Raw genomic sequence first — 20,108 nt, 5'->3', positions numbered from 1 at the left:
CAATGAAACACTTTAGGTGCAGAAAAATGAATTTCAGACTGAGAAAGAATGGTCTGCGGAAACTTTGATGTCACTGAAATCGTCTTGAGAATAGGGATTCCACTTCACCATGAGTAGGATTGTCAGACAAAATACCAGGCACACAGTTAATAGGGATGTCAAATAAATAGCAAATGACTTTTTAGTAGGAGCATGTCCTAAATATCACATGGACATACTTATAGCTAAAACAATCCTTTATTGTCTTTCTGAAAATCAAATTTAAGTCGGCATTTTAAATTTTAATTGTTAAATTAGGCAGCCTTATTCATGAGTCCTAGCCTTGGTGCCATCTCCTAGGGTCCTAAATGTGGCCTAGGATGGGGCACTGTTCCAGTTACAAAGGGTACAGGTGAGTACATATGGTGGCACGCTGCATTCACACCCAGACTGACCTGAGCATACTACTTCCACCTTTTGATCTCCTGGTTATTTCAGTGACTCATGGTCTGTTTTGTGCTCGTGCCGTGGTAGGTGAGGGAACACAGTCAAGCACCTCCTCACTTGTTTGGAAGGAATGAACATTGCACAGACATAAGTATAAGCTGTGAAACCAGAACTGAGCTCAAATCCAGCTGTGCAACTTTGGTCATATGATACTCTCTGTGCCTCAGTTTCTCATCTGTAAAATGGAGATGATATCTACATCTTGGGTCATCGTAAGTTTTCAAAGTGGAACTTGGAAAGTGGCTGTCTAGTGAGCCCTGCAGTGGGCGATCTAGACTCCCTTTCAGTAAAGTACCAGTTGCTCCAGCTACTGCGAGAAGTCTTAGAAGAAACAGCTTTCAGCTGTCAGCCCCTCTGACATTACTTCAGCTACAGGGAGGCACATTACCCAAAGTTAAACCCCTTCTAGGGGTGGCCCCATCCAGGGACCGATGAATGCAAGAATATAAAGATCCATCCATCTCAAAATGGCCCAGAATAACCTGCAAAGAGCCATTCAAACTCTAGAGCATCTCTGGAGTTTACTGAGCCTGCATCATGGCTTCCCTTCTCCCACTGTCCTTCCTGCTTCCTCTTCTCCTCTATAGCTGTTGATAGCAAGGGCACTCCTAAAGAAATGTCCTAACCACTAAACTCAGTCTTAGGGTCTGATTCCCAGGAAATCCAACTTGCAAATATGGTGTAGTTCCGGCACAATGTAGAGGGATTCAACCCCATTAAAGAAAACTTTAATGACAACAATGAAAGAATGGGAACAGTAAGCTCAAACATGCATTACTGACCGAGCTTTGCATGGCATCTCCTGCACCCTCTTAGAAAGGGCCTCCTTCCTTGTGGTGATGTCACTGACATTACATTGTGATAAATGCAAGGCCTGTGCCTGCCCCTCTGCCTCTTTTGCTGGTTGTCATGGGCCTGGAAATACAGCAGGTGCTTAGTAAGTGCCTGGGCAACATTTAGCTGCTAGTTCTTTCTTTCTTTTTTTCTTTTCTTTCTTTTCTTTCTTTCTTTCCTTTCTTTCCTTTCTTTCAAGATTTTATTTATTTATGAAAGACAGAGAGAGAGAGAGAGGCAGAGACATAGGCAGAGGGAGAAACAGACTCCATGCAGGGAGCCCGACGTGGGACTCTATCCCGGGTCTCCAGGATCAGGCCCTAAACAGCTAAACTGCTGAGCCACCTGGGCTGCCCCTTAGCTGCTAGTTCTATAGTTGTTTCTCAGTAGACCACACTCAAGCCTCTCTTAGAGTCTCTTCCATTGCAGATCTCTCTTCTGGAACATTTTTCCATCCCTCTCAGCTTTCAGGTCTCAGCTTACCTATCTGTCACTTTTGAATGGTGGTCCCTCCAGCAACCTCAAATAGGTCACTTCCCTGTGACATATATCCTCATAGGATTTTGTACTTTTTTTTTTTTTTTTTTAGCACTTATCACAATTTAATTACTAGTCTAACGGGGTGCCTAGGTGGCTCAGTTGGTTAAGAATCTGCCTTTGGTTAAGCATCTGCCTTCAGTTCAGCTCATGATCTCAAGCCCTGTGACAGGCTCCCTGCTCAGCAGGGAGTCTGCTTCTCCCTCTCCTTCTGTTCCTCTCTGCCCCGCCCCCTCATGCTCTCTCTCCTTCAAATAAAAAAAATAAAATCTTTAAAAAAATAATTACTAATCTAACTACATAGTGCTGTACCTCCAATACCTAGCATAGTCCCTCCCCCATACCATAGTTGCTTATTAAATAAATATTTATTAAATGAAATTGTTACTTGTGGACTACATTGTGTACATGGGAATAGGGGTTCACATTCCACTAGCTTGGTCTTATTTGTGGGTGGACGCCATTTTGCACATTATTTTCAGGGAGATAATGGTAGTGCCTCCCTCAACCCCCCAGGAGTAAGCAGCCCCCATATCATAAAGATTTGCTTCACAGCTAGTTCCCTTCCCTTGTACTTAAGGAAATCCCATTTTCTCCTACTCCATGCTCAGTGGAGTTGCAGATAATTTACATATCCAAGACATAAATGCTTCGTGAATCCAAGAGATACTTACAGAGAGTCTATTATGCATAAGCCCCAGAGACAGGCCTTAAAGCCAAGGTTTGTCTCCACATGTGCTAACTTCAGCTCAAATGATCCCAAAGGAGGCCTGATTTACCTGCGACTGGAGCCACACTGGCTGTGGAGCTTGGGTGCCTGCCTGGTTTATGTGGCGCCTCAGAGAGCTTGCTTTATGAGGATTTTGGAATTGCATGCCCAGGCATGGTGGGGGGCTTGTTAAACTCCCATAGAGGAGGAGATGAGGTTCCAGCTTCTGCTGTGGAGAGAAAGGGTCCTGGCACCTTGTCCCCTGCATGGCTCCTCTCAGCTTTATTTCTGAGCCCTGTTGCTCAGACTGTGTAGGCAGAAGCTGTTGTATGAAGACGGGGGAGTAGAGGAGCAGGTGCACTCATTGGCACAGGGAAGACAAGGGCCTGCCAGGCAGTTGATAAAACAAATAATCCTACACAAAAGCATGGGAATGCTCTCAGGGCTAGAGTCACCTACCTGTGGTAGGAATTTGGCAAGAGCTCTGCTTGGAGCCTCAGCATTCTGCTCAGCAGTGGCAAAGAGCAGGACTTCCCTCTACAGTACTCGGATAAGCTCTGCTAATTGGTCTCCACAGGCCAGACCATGGGTACTATGAAAAGAGCTCTGAGCACTGGGTGCACCTTGTGGGGTTGGTGGGGGGGGGATGAGAATAAAAAGGAAATTAAGGCATAAGTGAATCAAGTAGGCCATTCTCAAAATCATTACCTCAACCCTGAATTCCTTCTCGGAGAGCCTCCTTCTTTGGAAGTTAAAAGACCTTTAAAGTTCTCTGCACAAAAATAAGAGCCTTGAAACAGAGAGGGTTTAAGCATGATCCATCACAGGTACCTTGGGAATAATAGTGAGTGTGCAAGAGAGGACAGGATGGCAGCATGGGAGATGAGAGAAACATCATGGTGGGTGTAGGGCTTCCCAGAGGGAGCCAAGCTGAGCTAGGAAAGAGCAGTATAAGAAGAGGAGGCTGGTGTCAGACACTTTTCTGATCTCACTGACAGTATGATGGGTGCTAGTTCATTTAGCGACCCAGCATGTATTTATTGGTGCTTCCCATGGGCCAGACACTGTCTAAGCTCTGGAGAAACAGTGATGGACAAAACAGATAAGGCCACTGCTCTCAGGGTTTCTATTCCAGAGGGAACAAAGACAATGAAAAAGTCAAGACTTACAGAAGGCAATTTTAGGTGTGGTAATTGTAATGGAAATAATCAAGGTGTGATAGGATGAGTTGGGCAGTAGGAAGATACTTCAGATGAGGTCTTGTGAAAGGGGTTCTCTGAGGTCTGAGCTGAGAGCTGAATAGTGAGGAGGGGCTAGTCATGCCCTGGCAGGAAAAGCATCCAGGCAGAGGGAACAGCTTAGTGTAGATACGCTAAGCTAGGACTGAACTCGGTAAATCTGAAGACTGAAAATGAAACCACTGTGGCTAGGGCAAGAGTGGATGAGGAAAAGTGGTGGGGGATGAGTCAGGAATGAGCTTACAGACTCTGGGAACAAGTTTGAATGTTATCCTAAGTGTGGTAGACAACCTTGACAGGCTCTAAGAAGAAATGGCCATGGCCTGTTTTATGATCAGATTTTCTTTTTGAAACCATCACTCTAGAAGCTCTGTAGAAAAGGGATTGTAGGGGATAAGAGTGAAAACATGGAGGCAAATTAAAGGGTTCTTGCAGAGTTTTAAGCAAGAGATGGTATTGGCTGGGGATGAGAGGTTGGCAGGTGGGAGAAGAGAAGTTCCACATTCTATTATGTTGGTATAGAAATGGCAACTTTTATATGGCTTATGTATGGACATGGAAGGACTGTTGGTTAGAGAAAGGCAGGAATCAAGGTGCCTCCTGGGGGTTTTGTTTCAACAGCAAAAATGGTACCCTTTTCTGATATGGTGCCATGAGGTGAGGAGCAGACCTGGGAAGGAAATCAAAAGTTGCCTCCTATTCCCAAGTGGCAGCCAGAGGTGAGGGTTTCCTGAACATTTTAGTGGGAATGATAAATTATACCTGGTTAGGGATTCATTTTTAAGAAAAGAGCATGCAACTCAGATTCAAAAGCTTAATGTCCTTGTTTTCTAGGAAGCCAGGGGCTGGGTCTAGGGCAACCTGAGTCTGTGTAGGAATTCTGTTTGCTTGGTGCATTAGAAAACCCTAGAGGATAATAGCCAAATCGCCGCAATGCAATCACACCTTCCTTCCAAGACATTACACATTTGCTGAGTCCCCACGATCAGTGATTCCCACAGTCATGGAATAACCAGTAAGTCAAGGGATTCCAGAATTCCAGGACAGAGGCATGAAGGTTCACTGCATTATGATTATGATCTGTCTCAGAAACCATTTCCAAGATTGTTAGACCCAAAATATAAGAGTAAGAAGCTGATTTTGTGTCCTTTTTCTCTCTCTTTTCTTAAAACAGATTTATTACCAACTTTCTGGGGGACAATCTTATTTATCTTCGTCTTGCCCTACATTCTCAGCATAGCTACCTAGGCTGGATATATAGTGTTCTTTACATTCCATAGCTCCATTGTCCACCACTTCTCCTCTTCTCGGAGAAGAGTGGCAGATGGATTTCATCCTAAATGCTACTTCTTATTGACTGATGGGGGTTGCTAGAAACATTGTGTTGGGTAGGAGCCTAAGGTCATACCCAGACTCAGTGGGATTGATTACTCATGACTGTCATGGATATGAGAGGAGGATAGGTTCTGTTCACTTGTTCCAAATGTTTTAATTACATTTTACCTATGTCAACCAAACCCAGATATTTGCAGGAATATACTTCTTAATTTCATTGTTCATGCCTAGAATAGAGTTTTATACATAATAGGTTCTCAATAAGTATTTGTTGAATGGATAGAGTTATTGAATGAATAAATGACTAGATGAGAGAATTTTCTTTAAGATAACTCAGAGGGGACTGAGAGCATGACCAGATACCTTGAGTGCCCTACAGTCACAAGAAAGTGTCTTCTAGACCTCCAACCTTAGGGCAGGTAATGAGGGCCTCAGCTGCTAGGTGTTGAGACATCTTGGCTTTGAGGCTATGCCTTCCATGGACCATTTCTAGCCAATGACTGAGTGTGGAGATGCTGGGGGATCCTAAGGCAAACCTACTCCTGAGAGACATGGGATTCCCCTGTCTGCTGGCTTTGGCTAGAGGATGATCCCAGGGTTTTAGCTTTATAGAGTTCCACTTAGACTCCAGGACAGGATAAGAGTCTTTCACTCAATATTCTCTTCTTTCCTGAACTAGGCTTACACTTGCATCAAGATCTAAAATCATTTCCAGCCTCTTCTAGCCCTTTCCTTCTTTTTCTCTTGTAAAATCCTTGCATGTTTAATCTCATCTTATTTTTTTGTTTTGTTTTTTGTTTTTGTTTTGTTTTATTTTGGGGACCTGGACCAACATGTCCTGTTAATATCAGAAGAGACCAGGACTCTATTAACCCTACTAGATGCCAGCTGGAAAGCAGACTCATGCCCTTTGTGAAGTAGAGTGAGTTCCTGTAAAAATGTTTAATGGGAAGGGTATCTGTTGAGAAATTCAATCCTCATTAAAAATATATATATATGAGAAAATGATGTTGAGAATTAACTGTTTTTATAAATATCTCAATTTTCGCTAATATACAGCACACCAAATAATGCACTATCAATGACATGATACTCATCTTAAATTCAATATAATGAGCTCTGTGTAATTAATTCCATTTATCACTCTGTGTTCATAAGAATCTTTTAGACTGTCCCAACCCTAAATCAGTTAATTGCTAGTACATTTATGTGCTTTGTTGAAGATAATATGCATGTCTTGTTTCCCGTCCAAATGTCCTGTGACAGTCTGATTTCATGAGATAGTAGTTACTTTTCCTCCTGTGACCTACTCAATTCTGTGGGATTCCATGTAATTCTTCTTACTATATGCAGTACTGCTCCAGGCCATTGTTCACGTTCTACTGATTTCCTTTCCTATCCATCTATTGTTTGTTTTTCTTTTCCTTGTTTCTTTCTTGTTCAGTTATCTCCAGAAGTAGTGTTGGTATATGTGGAAACCAACATTCTCTTGATGGATCAAAAATTATTCAGAAGTAAATATGTCCAAACCAGAAATCTTGGTTAAGAGAATTCATATTTGGGGAAGAAACATTATACATGGGTTGACAAAAGCAGTAAGAGCATATTCATTCATTGATCTTTTAACACAAACTTGTTGAGTACCCACCATGTGTCATGCCCCACACCTAGTACTGGTACAGTTAGGGATCTCACATATCTCTTTTGGGAAAGATGCCTTAAGCATTGAGAGACTCTTCTAACTGGCACATACCTGTTCTATTTACAGCTAGGAGAAATTGACACCTTTAACAGTGGAGTTACCCTTTAAAATCACCAAGATCATGATTTCTCTTTTGAGACACACTGGTTGCCTCCCAAACACTCTGAAAATTCAGAGTACAGATTTATTTCAGAAATTCATCATGATGCTTTTAACCTTTGATGCCTTTTGCAGGAATGATTTATGAAGTTTGTTTCTTTTTTTATGGCAGTTTCTCCAACCAGGTTGCAAGAGATATAAAAACTGTGATTTCAGACAATTATTCTCTTGACAGCATGTGCTCAAGTTCATACAGCAAGAGAAGATGCTCCTCTTCCTTTTTCCAAAAGAATCAGAAGCTCTATTACCCGCCTGGTATAGCAACAATCAGTGTGCAAGCTGTTCAGTCAACCAGTTGCTTTTCTTTCACATCCAGAGAAAGGGCTGATCTTGTCACTACATTGACCAACTTGCTTCCAACTGAGTTGAACCTGAGAATTGATTATGTGAGTCTCCCCTTGACAACTTTAGATACCTTTTATCTCCCTCCCTCCCCTCTGTCTCCTTGTTTTCTCTCTCCTCTGTCTTCTCCATTCACATCTGTTCTCTTTCTTCCTACATAAGGAAGGAGTAAGTACTGTGTTGTAAATCCTTTGTCAGATCATAGAGCAAACTTTTTTAAAGAACACTTTAACACTCATATTACTGAAAACTCTAAAGAATTTATGTTTATGTGGATTATACCAATTGTTTATTGCATTACTAATTAAAGCTGATAAAATTTAACATATACATTTATTAATTCACTTAAAATAATAATAATAAACCCATATCTCGTTGACAAAAATATTTTATTAAAAATAACCAAATTATCCAAAGCCAAAAAATAGTGAAGAAAGTGCCTTTTTTTTTTTTTTTTTTTTTTTACATTTTTGCAAATGTTTGGCTTAATAGAAGACAGCTGAATTCTCTTGTCTGCTTCTGCATTCAATCTGTTGTGGTCTCATGTTCTATAGCCTCTGGAAAACTCCAGAGAGAATGAGAACAAAGGAAGCCAATAGTATCTCAGTACTTTTATGAACATAGTTTTGTCTTTGTGAACCCTCAAGGGTCTCAGGCACCCCCAAGAATTCCTGGGCCATATATACTTTAAGAACTGCTGTGTTAGGGTTAGAGAGGGTTAGGTTAGAGAAATGGACAATCAGCATCTTTCCCCACCATCTGCTAGAGGAAAAACACAAAGGATATTTACAGCCCAGTATGGTCCTCACTGTGCTAAGATAGGGAGATGGATATGGGGGCATAAGGAGACGCCTAATTCAGTCTGGGTATATCTTCAGGGGTGGAGGAAAAGGGAAGGCTCAAAGAATGCTTCCCTGGGTCAGTGGTGCCTGAGCTGATGATACTGTAGACATTTAATTGCAAATGGAACCACTTTGTCTGAAAACCCTGATACTTGGGGCTGATCATGAGGGTGACCTATAGTATTTGGCTTATAGCTTTATTAGGATTATGTATTTGGTGGTGGTGGAAGAGAGGCTTTTTTGTACCTCTCTTCTACCTCTGATATTCTACAACTTCCTAGAAAGGAGCCAGATAGTCCACATAAATAAGAAGTGAAATTGGCCTGCCAGTGCTTTCTTTCTAAAGCAGTAAGAAGCAGATGAGCATTTTGCAGTGAATATACTATAAACCAGATAATTGCCATTCGTTGTTCTGAACATCTTGGGATCTAAGGCATGAAATGGAATTTGCAATAAAAATGTATCACACATTTCCTATCCTCTGGAACAAAGTTGATATCTTAAGCCACAAAGGTTTTATTTATTAGTTTGCCAGTAGAGAAACAAAAATATGGTGTTTCTATCTGAGGTTAAAAGGAATTTGCCTTGTCACATCAAATCCTTTCACCCATTTTTGAATATAACATTTTAAGATTCTTCAATGAGCATGATGGCTATTTTTATGTGTCTATTTGGCTAGATCATAGTACCTAGTTATTCAATGAAACACTAATTTGGGCGTTCCTGTGAAGGTATTTTGGAGATGTGGCTAACATCTATAATCAATTGGTTTTAAGTAAAGGAGATTACCCTCAATAATGTGGGTGGTCCTCATACAATCAGTTGAAAGGCTTTAAGAGCAAAAGATGAGTTTTCCCAGAAAAGGAGAAATTCTGCTCAAGATTGCAGTATCAACTCCTGTCTAAGCTTGCAACCTGTAATCCTGCCCCATAGATTTCAGATTTCCCAGCCCCTATCATCTTGTGAGCCAATCCCCTTATTTATGCACATATATCCACACATGTATGCATACACACATGTATATATGTATGCATGTATATGTATATGTATATCTCTATCTCCTATTGGTTCTGTTTCTCTGGAGAACCCTGACTGTTCTCCTATTGATTTCAGTCATGGCTGTTTTGTCTCTTTGCACTCCCTAGAGCACTTGGTCCAAGGCTGGATCCACAGGAGATGGAAACAAACATGTGTTGTTGTATTGATCTCTGGTCACAGAAAAGAATATCCAGTTGGAGTGAGGGTCTCAGTTTCTCCATGAGGGACCATGACCTTGATTCATTTAAGCACCCTAAACCTCCATAGCCTCATCCATGAAATGGAGCCCGTGCTGTCCTCTCATGGGGAAGGTTGTAAGGACTTAATGAGATCACAGCTGTAGAGCCTGGCACATACTAGTCCCTCGGGAGTAGCAGTTCCTGATTAGCTACAATGAGCAGTAGTGATTACAGAAAGAGTTTTAGACAATTGCATTTAGTAGCATCAACTCCAAAGTAAGTTAAGGGCTGGATTTAGGGGTTAAAAATGTTTAAAAGGCAGTGAAGTATGAGATATTGAAGGAATAACAATGTTGGGGAATTATAGATGTAAGTCATTTTGTTCAGTAGGTAAGACATTTTGTGTGGAAAAATGAGTTGGCTCCAGCAACTGAGTGGGAACATTAAACTATCAGAATCCCCACCCTACTTCTTCCTATTCCAAATGATCCTCTTGAATGGCTCCCAATCTTCTTCAAAGACTTAACCAATTTTCCCACCCCTGGGAGTTCTGTTAGGTCTGCAGCCCACCAACAGGTTTACAGGGTAACTTGAGCATTGTCTACCTGGGGCACACTGGGTCCCATGTGGGTCTTGACCCCAGCCTGTGGTATTAATCTTTAGAATCAAGAGTGCTTTGCTGTGGACATACAACATGCTAGTCACTGAGTCAGCTCTGACCCAGAGTCTCACTTTATCTTCCTTCCAGTAACCCTGCATTGGTATTACCTCCATTTTATCAAGGAGAGGGAGCAGAGGTTTGGGAAGATTGAAAGATTTGCGTAAGATACCCTGTTGGTTACATGGAACTATGACAAGAAGCCCAGTACTCCTTGAACCCAATCTCAGGCTTTGTCTTAGGGCAAGCTTTGGGCAGATGGCTCTGTCCAGATGGCTTATGTGGAGACAACTGAAACTTACTTTTGTAGGATTACACAATCCCCCAGTGTGCATTTCTCCCCAGCCTTAATCCTGGCCCACATGCTAGTACCCAACAGGATAATGGCATGTGGTTCATCCCCAGGCTGGGGTAAAGACTTTGAGAGAACCCACACTCCATACAATTGAGTATTTATGGGTAGAAAATGACAGATGGAAGGGAAGAAAAAAATAGGAATGGTGAATAAATGGATGGGTAGATGGATAGAAGAAAGGAGGTAGGAAGGGAAGGAAAGCAACATGCCAACTTCACTGAAAGTACCTATCAAGCAGTTAAGTCATCTTTTCCTCAAATGCTTTTTCAATCCAATTAAAACAGTGAATGTAACCCTCATCTTCTGTGAATATTTGCATGTATGAGTCACACACATAGGATTTGTATTTAAAACTATCTAATTGGTACCTCTAGTGAGAAAGATACATTGCCTCTAATTAAGTGATGGCAAATGTCACCTTATGATTTGGGAGGCACGCCCTCTTTCTATTTGGGTGATGTAGGAATACCTGCTCACTAGAATCAAAGTGCCACTAATTGCTTCAGGCATTGGAGGTGCCAGCAAGGCAGCAGTGTGCTCACCTCATTTACCAGTGTGCTAGGCACTGTGTTAGGTCCTGTGTATATCGTAGTGACTAGAACGCTGCTTCTCCCTGAAGAGGGCTCATGCTTCCATGGGAAAGAGGGGCAGGGCAACAGCTAATGGCAATGTGGTGGGCCTGTTGCATGAGAGCAGGTGGTACAGGGTGATGTGGGGTGCAGAGAAGGACAACTGGAGGAGGTAGAGCTGGAAGGATGTACAAGCAGGAGTCAGAAGGAAGGAGAGGAGGGGAAGAGATGGCACAATGAAGGCAAAGGTGTGGGTAATCAGGGAGCTGATGCCTTCAGGGGCTTTGTCTGATCTTGCAGTTGAAGGCAGGATTACTGCTGATGGATCCTAAACAGCGAAGTGCAGGATTAGGTTTGCCTATAGACAGGCTGACCTCTCACCTGGACAGAGATCCTATCCTACCTTCACTCTGGAGAAGGGAATAAAAATACTTTTAAAAATGATATTATAGGCTCAGGAGTGAGTGAGCGCCTGCCTTCAGCTGGGGCGTGGTCCTGGAGTCCCGGGATCGAGTCCCACATCGGGCTACCTGCATGGAGCCTGCTTCTCCCTCTGCCTGTGTCTCTGCCTTTCTCGCTCTCTCTCTGGGTCTCTCATGAATAAATAAATAAAATCTTTTTTAAAAAATTAAAAAAATAAAAATGATATTATAGGGGCACCTGGGTGGCTCAGTGGTTGAGTATCTGTCTTTGGCTCAGTTTGTGATCCTGGAGTCCTGGGATCAAGTCCCACATCAGGCTCCCCACAAGGAGTCTGCTTCTCCCTCTTCCTATGTTTCTGCCTCTTTCTGTGTGTCCCTCATGAAAAAATAAATAAAATCTTTTTTAAAAAACAATGCTATTACAATTATTGTAGTTAGGAATCATTTTACTACAAGAACAGATACCCTGCTCAAACTAGGATAAATAGAAAAAAATTGGTACCTTGGCAGAACAGATGAAAAGCTTCACTTGGCAACCTCAGACACAGCAGGCTGATGAGTCCATGAAGGCTGAGCAGGACCTCGACTAGAAAACAAGTATGAATGTAGCTGCTTGGGGTGCTTCTCTTCTCTCTGGTTATTGGCTCCCAAATTCTGTCTCCTGGCAGATTAGCTTTCTCTGATTTTAATGGCTTCTCAGCTCCTCCTAAACTTTGAGTGACCTTGTATGAATGCCAGCCTCAACTCCTAATAGACTATTATCTCAACTATCCATCACCAGGGGCACCTGGGTGGCTCACTCTTAGTTTTGGCTCAGGTAGTGATCTCAGTGCCATGAGACCAAGCCCCACACTGGGCTCCATGCTCAACACAGAGTCTGCTTGGGATTCTTTCCCTTTTCCTCTCCCTTCTCCTCTGCTCTCCCCTCCACTCACACTGTCTCTCTCTAAAATAAATAAATAAAGGATAGATAGATAGATAGATAGATAGATAGATAGATAGATAGATAAAATCTTTTAAGAACTGTATCCATCACTAAATAAATGATAGGTTCTGAGCCTGCCTCTTAAATGAAGGTTGAAAGATCCAACCAACTTGCCCAGCCTACTCTACCCATAGATTTCCCCTGGGGCTGGATATCCACCAGGGGACTAAGCACCTCTGCCAGGGCATCAGGTCAGAAGGGGAAAACTGGGCACCACAGGCAAAAGACCAGCCTGACCATGAGACTGACCTATTTACTGGGGTGTAAGTTAACCTTTCTAGAGCATTTTGTAATCAGTACAGTATTTTTTTTTTTTTAACTAACAGTTCACTTTTACCCAGAGGGAGGTATTGAAGTTCTGAGGGTCAACTTTAGGATGAGAGTAGAAAGATTGAAAGGGTAAATCATCAGCTGCTTGGCCCTGCTGCTTGGATTGAGTGTTAATGCACTTTTTCAAAGGTGGAGGCAAAGAGAGGAAGGCAAGGAGTGCTCCTAAGAATGCATCTGCACCCTAGTTAAAGACGTATTGGGTGGCAAGACCTAATTTCTCTGTAAATGGAGCAGAAATATCACACTGGTGTTTCCTCTGTATTAGTGCAAAGATACAGGCATTTCTCCAGATGCTGAAACAGTGTGGGAAAGACACAAGATAGAAGCAAGAAGCAGTCCTCGGGGGACATGATATGACAAACTTCAGCCTCGAGAAGAATTATGTAACAGGGACGTTATCTCGTGAAGAACTGATAAAAAGTCAGCTCTTCTGAAGTTACATCCAAATAGAAAAAAGCATGAGCTGACTGGCCTCAGTCTGTTGGAACAAAAAGGCAGAACAGTTGTCAAGGGAGGGAACAGATTGCATAAGAAACAACAGCCAAGGCACAAGCATCAACACCTATTGCTTTTTTCTGGAAGGAGTTGATTCTCTGGTGTCCCACGAAGCCAGCGTTTGGAAGTGGCTCCTGGATGAATCCATATATGCCAATGCCATTAAGCCCTGGGTGATGTAGATACTATCTGTGAGTCCTGCCTCTTGGCTGGACTTGCCCCTCAGACTTCATTCTCAACCAAACCTAAATATTCACATTTCCCCTGTGGTGCACCAAGTGCTTTCACCATTGGTCTTTTCCCACGCATGTTCCTCTGCCTGGAACCCCTGCAACCTTTATCCCTGCTTGATTCCTACTGCTCATAACTTCAAATCTACTGTCTCCAGGAAGTAATTCTATATAACCATGCCTGGATTAGTACTTCTCCTTTCTTTTTCTGGAGCAATCTGCTTTTTCTTTGCTTATCGATCTCTTGCCATACCGGTTATCATGGATCCCTCTCCAGTCTGAGGGACCCTTGAAAATAGGAACTTTGTTCTTACCACATTATAAATGATATGTGTAATTTATATATAATAAAATTTAATCTTTTGAAATGTGCAGATTGCTAAATTTTGCCAAAGGCGCACAGAAATGTAACCACCACCACAGCCAAGATGCACAACAGTTCCATCATCCACAAGTTCCCTTGTGTCCCTTTATAGCATACCTTACTCCACCCCCAGACCCTGACAACTACTGATCCATAATCTGCCCTTATACTTTGGCATTTTCTAGAATATCACATGAATGGCGTCAAAGAGGCCTGTAGTCTTTTGTGTCTGACTTCTTTCACTTCATTTCACCAGAGAAATGCTTTAGATATTCAACCATTTTGTTGTATGGATCTGTAGCTGATTTCTTTTTACTGTTGAATAGATGTCCATTATATAGATACACTGCAGTTTGTTTATACATTCACTAGTTGATAGCCATTTTATTTTCCAGTTTTGTACTATTTTGAATAAAGATTCTACGGGCATTTACATACAAGTCTTTTTGGGTAATTTATGTTTTCATTTGTCTTGGGATAGATCCCAGGAATGGAATTGCTGAGTCATTTTATAAGAAATTGCTAAACTATTTTCCAAAGTGACTGTATTATTTTACATTCATACCAACAGTGTATGAGAGTTTCAATTGCTTCACATCTTCATTAGAATTTGGTATTGTCGGTCTTATTTTAACCATTCTAGTGGTGGTGTGGTGACATCCAATTGTGGCTTTAACTTACATATCCTTGATAACTACTAATGTTGAACATCATTTCATGTTCTTATTTCCTCTGGTGACAGGTCTGTTCAAATTTTTGCCCCCCTCCCCCCTTGTTACAGATGATTTTTCCCATTATTGAGTTGCAGGAGTTCTTTATATATTTCTGGATATAAGTCCTTTGTGAGATATGTCTCACAAATATTATCTCCCAGTCTGTGGTTTATTTTTTTTTTTAAGATTTTATTTATTTATTCATGAGAGACACAGAGAGAGAGAGGGAGAGGCAGAGACACAGGCAGAGGGAGAAGCAGGCTCCGTGCAGGGAGCCTGACATGGCACTTGATCCTGGGTCTCCAGGATCACACCCCGGGCTGATGGCGGCATAAACCGCTGGGCCACCGGGGCTGCCCCCAGTCTGTGGCTTTTTAAAAACATGTTTTCTGTAGAGTGTTTTCAAAGAATAGAAATTTATAGTTTTATGGAGTTTGATGTATCAAGTTTATCTTTTATTCAGTATTCTTTTTGTTCCTCCTAATAAACCTTTGCCTAACCCAAAGACACTGAGCTTTTCTTTTATGGATGTTTTAAAGGTTTCATAACTTTTAAGTCCTACATTTAGGACGATGGTCCATTTCAAGATAATTTTTGTGTGTAATGTGCAGTATAATTGAAATATTTTTTTAAAAAGATGGATATCCAATTTTTTTGCAGCATAAATGAAAGACTATCCTTCCTTCCATTGGATTTTCTTGGAAAGTTTATCAGAAATTAATTGATCAAAAAAAAAAAGAAATTAATTGATCATGTATATGTGTATCTTTTTCTGCATTCTTTATTTTTTCTGTTGATCTGTTTGTCTATCTTATGTTAAAACCTTAATACTTGATTAGAGTAGCTTTATAATAAGCTTAAAATCAAGTGGTGTGAGTCTTTTAAATTTGCCCTTTGTTTCAGAGTTGTTTTGGCTATATCAGATGTTTTCATTTCCACATAGCTTTTAGAATTAGATTATCCATTTAAAAAATCCTATTATTTTGATTTGGATTGCATTAATCAATTAGGGAAAAATTTACATTTAGCTATATTGACTCTACCAAATCATAAACATCGTCTATATCTCCAGTAAGACTGCTCTAGATCCTCTTTAAATTCTTTCAGCAATATCTTATTAGAGTCTTTGCTATACAGTTACTACATGTATTTTGTGAGAGTTATTCCCAAATATTTCATGGTTGTTGATATTATCATATTAGTATTTTTGTTTAAATCTCCAATAGTTTACTGCTAGTACATAAAAATATGATTGATTTTTATATATTGACTTTATGTACCATGGTCTTCCTAAATTCATTTATTCTAGTAGCATTTTAGTAGATCCTATTGAATTTGCTTCATTGAGGCTCATGTTCCTTGCAAATAAAGGCAATTTTACTTTTTAATTTACAATATTATTTTTTCTTGCCTTATTGAATGGGTTAGAACTTCCAGTACAACATGAGTAGTGCACTACTAAAGTACTTTCTACAAAAGTTCTTTATCAGATTGTGGAAGTTCCCTTTTAATCTTAATTTGCTGATCATTTTGATTATGAATGGATGCTAAATTTTGTCAAATATTTCTTTCAGGAACCACCCCCCCCCCCACCTATTTACTCTCAAACCTTAAGCTGTTTTTGCGTATTTTAGGTGCCCCGTAAATATTGGTTGAATGAATGGAGCTGGGCTAACTACCTCTGAGAGTGCAAGGCCATACTTCAGCCACTCAGAAGCATGAGATGGGCTTAGAGGAACTTAAGAATATTTGAATGCCTATTCATGTCAGGAGTACTAGATTTGCCTAAATGATCTCATGCAATTTTTACAATATTGCTATGAATTATCTCCATTTTGCAAATGAGAAACGAGTAATAGATGGAATGATTAAAAAGCTATAATATGTTTGGGAATTGTGGAAAAGGTCATGTGTTTCATAACTCAATAGAAAGAAAAAGATAATTATTACGTTCAGAAAATGAATATACAAAGGAGGATGGTTTCAAATATTTCAGTTATTTGATGGTGTGAATGGATCAACAGTCCAGTTGGTCTGGATATAAAGAATGTCACCTGTGGAATGACAGTTGAACCATTAAGAAGGAAAAGTAATCCTTGCATATAATACTTGGCTCAGCCATGAACAAAAGTCTCACAGTCAAAATAATGTAAATTTAAGTTATTGGTTTGCAACCATGAGGATTCGATCTACTGACAAAGCAAAGAAGATTTAATTTTGCTTACACATCAAAATGCAAATATTTATCAATTTTGACAAAGAGAAAGTCAAGAAAGATCTGAAGTAAGTTAGAAGGTGGGAGAAAAATGAGGAAATTGTAGGGATATTAACACTTGTATTTTCCAAAAAAGGAACATTTAAACCCCTCTGAGCTTCAGTTCCTCACCTGCAAAATGAGGTGTAAAATCTTACCTAATGGGGCTGTGGTAAGGATTAATGAATGTATGTAAAATGCCTAATATGTGATAGCTACTCAACTAAAAGGAGAAAAGGGTGGCAGGCCTATAGAGAGAAGGAAATAAACCCAATCCCACTCAACCCTAAGGTCTAGAAGTCACCTACCTACTGACATGGTCAGTGCCCAGAAAGCAGGGTGATGAGTCTGAGTAATGAAAGGTCAGGGACTGTGTGTCCAGCCCAGGGCATCTGAATGACATAACAACCCTGCGAGTGATATCATTTTCCCCATTTTACTGTTGAAGGAGTTGACACTCTGAGTGGCCAACTGACTCACATAGAACCAGCCCGAATTGACTAAGCCAGGCTTGAAACCCAGCAACTGTGACTCTAGATTTTGTTGTCTGCCATCGCGTCAAGTGCTACAGTGAATCTGAAACACTGGATGAGCTTGTGGCATATCCTCTATACACATTTCTAATGAATAGACCCATAGGTTTAATTAAAGGAGAAAAATGATTAATTGTTTCTCTCAACAGCTGCAAATTATTTACATTGCATTTGTGTTGATGGCTAATAAAAGAGCAAAGGCATGTGGGGACAGCCCAGGGTGGCTGTAATTCTTCCAGAGTCCATAATGAAGCACTGGTTTGAATGCCAGCATGTGAGCATGGAGGAACCTGATGTCCCATTCAGACCTGCAGTGGGCAGAGCTGTTCTCTGCCCTGGGCATGATCCAATCCTCAGAAATGGATCTCAGTAGACAAGACCTAAGAAGAGAAAGGCTTGTGTCCCTGCCCCACTAAACTGCCTCTTGGTTGGTTCATGATTGCTGTGCTGTGGAATGGATGAGTGGGAGCAATATGGTGGCCACCTTGAGGCTACCACCAATCCTGGAGCAACTCTTAAGTGACCTTTTGAAGCATGATGGTTCAGGAAGGGGACAGGAGCCACTGCAGCAGAGATGTTCTCAATTTTATAAGCTCTTGCTTTGCGGTGGCTACTGAAAATTCTGTACTATAATATGTATATTATAATGTGTGTTATATATTATAATGTGCATGACTATATATTATAATATGATATGTGTGTGTGCACATGTGTGTACTTTTTGGATATCACCAAGTATGAGCGTTTTTGGTCTTCCCAATTATTAATTTTTAACCCTGTGGCTTGTAAAAATGGTTTCTTCATCATTTTCATAATGATCACACCTACCTCTTAGGTTGCTGTGGGTATCATTACATATATGACAGTATCTTTCAAACTGTGAAGCAGGGTGTGAGAATTGGTATCAGGACGTCTCTGACTATTCTAGGACTCCCTCTAACCTATTATTTTATTTCTAAAGCACCTACTCTGCACTCAGACTTGTGTGAGTGTAAAAGGACAAACCAAGGAGACCACAGTTGAGTAATCAGATTAATATTTGAGGATTATGTTTAATGCCTGTGGAGAGGATGGATTGGAATGGGATAGGATATCTTCCTGGAAGACCAGTCAGGAGGCCACTGCAGCCCACCAGAGAGGTGATGGCTGGGTCTGAACAAATCTGGAATTGGCAGATATGGGATATTCACATAGGAATATTACACCAACCCTAGCACAAGGTTTTTTTTTGTTCTTTTTTTAAAAAAAAAAGATTTTATTTATTTATTCATGAGAGACAACACAGAGAGAAAGGCAGAGACACAGACAGAGGGAGAAGCAGGCTCCATGCAGGGAGCCTGGCGTGGGACTTGATCCCAGGTCTCCAGGATCAGGCCCTACGCTGAAGGTGGCGCTAAACCACTGAGCCATGTGGGCTCCCCCCAGCACAAGTTTTATTTAAATTCTCTACCCTTCATGAGTGCCTGTTGATGATAAGTTTCTTGTATTCATTTGTTAGGACTGCCTTAACAAAGTACTACTAACTATGTGGCTTAGAATAACAAAAATTTATTGTCTCATAGTTCTAGAGGCCAGAAACCTGAAATAAAGTTGTTGACAGGACCATGCTTACTCTGAAGGTATGAGGGAAAGGTCTGTCCCAGGCTGTCTCTCCTGGCTTTGGTAGTTCCTTGGCTGGTGGCAACAGAACACAGGCAATCACATGTGTGAATGTATGTCTCTGTCCAAATTTCCCCTTTTTGTAAGGACACCGGTCATTTTGGATTAAAGCCTGCCCAGATGACCTCATTTTTACTTGATTACCCCTTTAAAGAATCTCTCCAAATAAGGTCACATTCCAAGGTACTGAAGGTTAGGACTCCTACCTATCTTTTTTTTCCAGGGTCACAGTTCAAACAGTAACATTTATTTGGTATGAATTTTGAGTGTGTTAATTTTCCAATAGATAATGTATCATTCACCTGGTCAAATTACTGAAGAACAACTTAAATTGCTTGGTAATTTAGACCATTAAGATAGACATAGTTTTCAAGTGATCAGAGATTATTCAAATGTCTGTTGTATCTTTACACATATGTTGGTACTTATACAGATACGTATGCATATAAAATGCAGTAACAATATGTAATGATGGATCAGATTAGGAGGTCAGAAATGAGGTCAGAAATTCAAGCACACAGCCATGATCTGCTAGTTCATGGATTGATAATGGGTTTTAACCCTGAAAAATCTATTAATAGTAACATTTATGAACTAAAGGTTTTAGCCAGTTTTTAACAGTAGCCGTCTACACTGGGGATCCAGAAGTAGAAATAAGGGGATTTGGGTAAGGTTAAAGATCCATGGTTTTAGAGCCCAAGATGTGTTTGAGTCTTGATGCTGCCCTGTGTACCTTACGTGAATTGTTGAACTTCTCTCTGAATCTCACTTTTCTGAAGGTTACTGAGGTATAAAATGGGACTAACATGCTCTTTTCTCATGTGGTTGTTGGATGAGAGCCTATCACTAATATTATATTAATACTATCATAGTATTAATATTATATAATATCAATATTATAATTGTATTATTATTAATATTATTATGGATTAGCTAGTCAAGTGATGACCTTGAAAGTCAAACTTTATTTTGTTTTTCCATTCTATTCTAGTCAACAAGCATAAACCATGGATCGAGACTTCATATCACGGAGTCATAACTGAGAACAATGACACAGTCATCTTGGATCCACCACTTGTAGCCCTGGATAAAGATGCACCAGTTCCTTTTGCAGGTAAGATGATGGCTTACTATGGTTGT

The 20,108-nt window shown here is 40.6% G+C and overlaps 1 protein-coding gene across 2 annotated transcripts in view; it reads left to right on the top strand.

The window, feature by feature from the left end:
- CLSTN2 (calsyntenin 2) overlaps positions 1-20,108 on the top strand; it is a 613,123-nt gene that overhangs the window by 208,931 nt on the left and 384,084 nt on the right. For both annotated transcript variants that reach the window (XM_072792507.1, XM_072792508.1), the window contains exon 2: positions 19,960-20,082. In XM_072792507.1, coding sequence (XP_072648608.1) covers positions 19,960-20,082 — 123 coding nt within the window. The remainder of the gene's footprint in view (positions 1-19,959; positions 20,083-20,108) is intronic.

This window comes from Canis lupus, chromosome 22 (assembly GCF_048164855.1).
Source record: "Canis lupus baileyi chromosome 22, mCanLup2.hap1, whole genome shotgun sequence".
NCBI lineage: Eukaryota > Metazoa > Chordata > Mammalia > Carnivora > Canidae > Canis > Canis lupus.
Note: the sequence above shows the minus strand (reverse complement) of the source record. Positions and strands in the feature narration are given on the sequence as shown.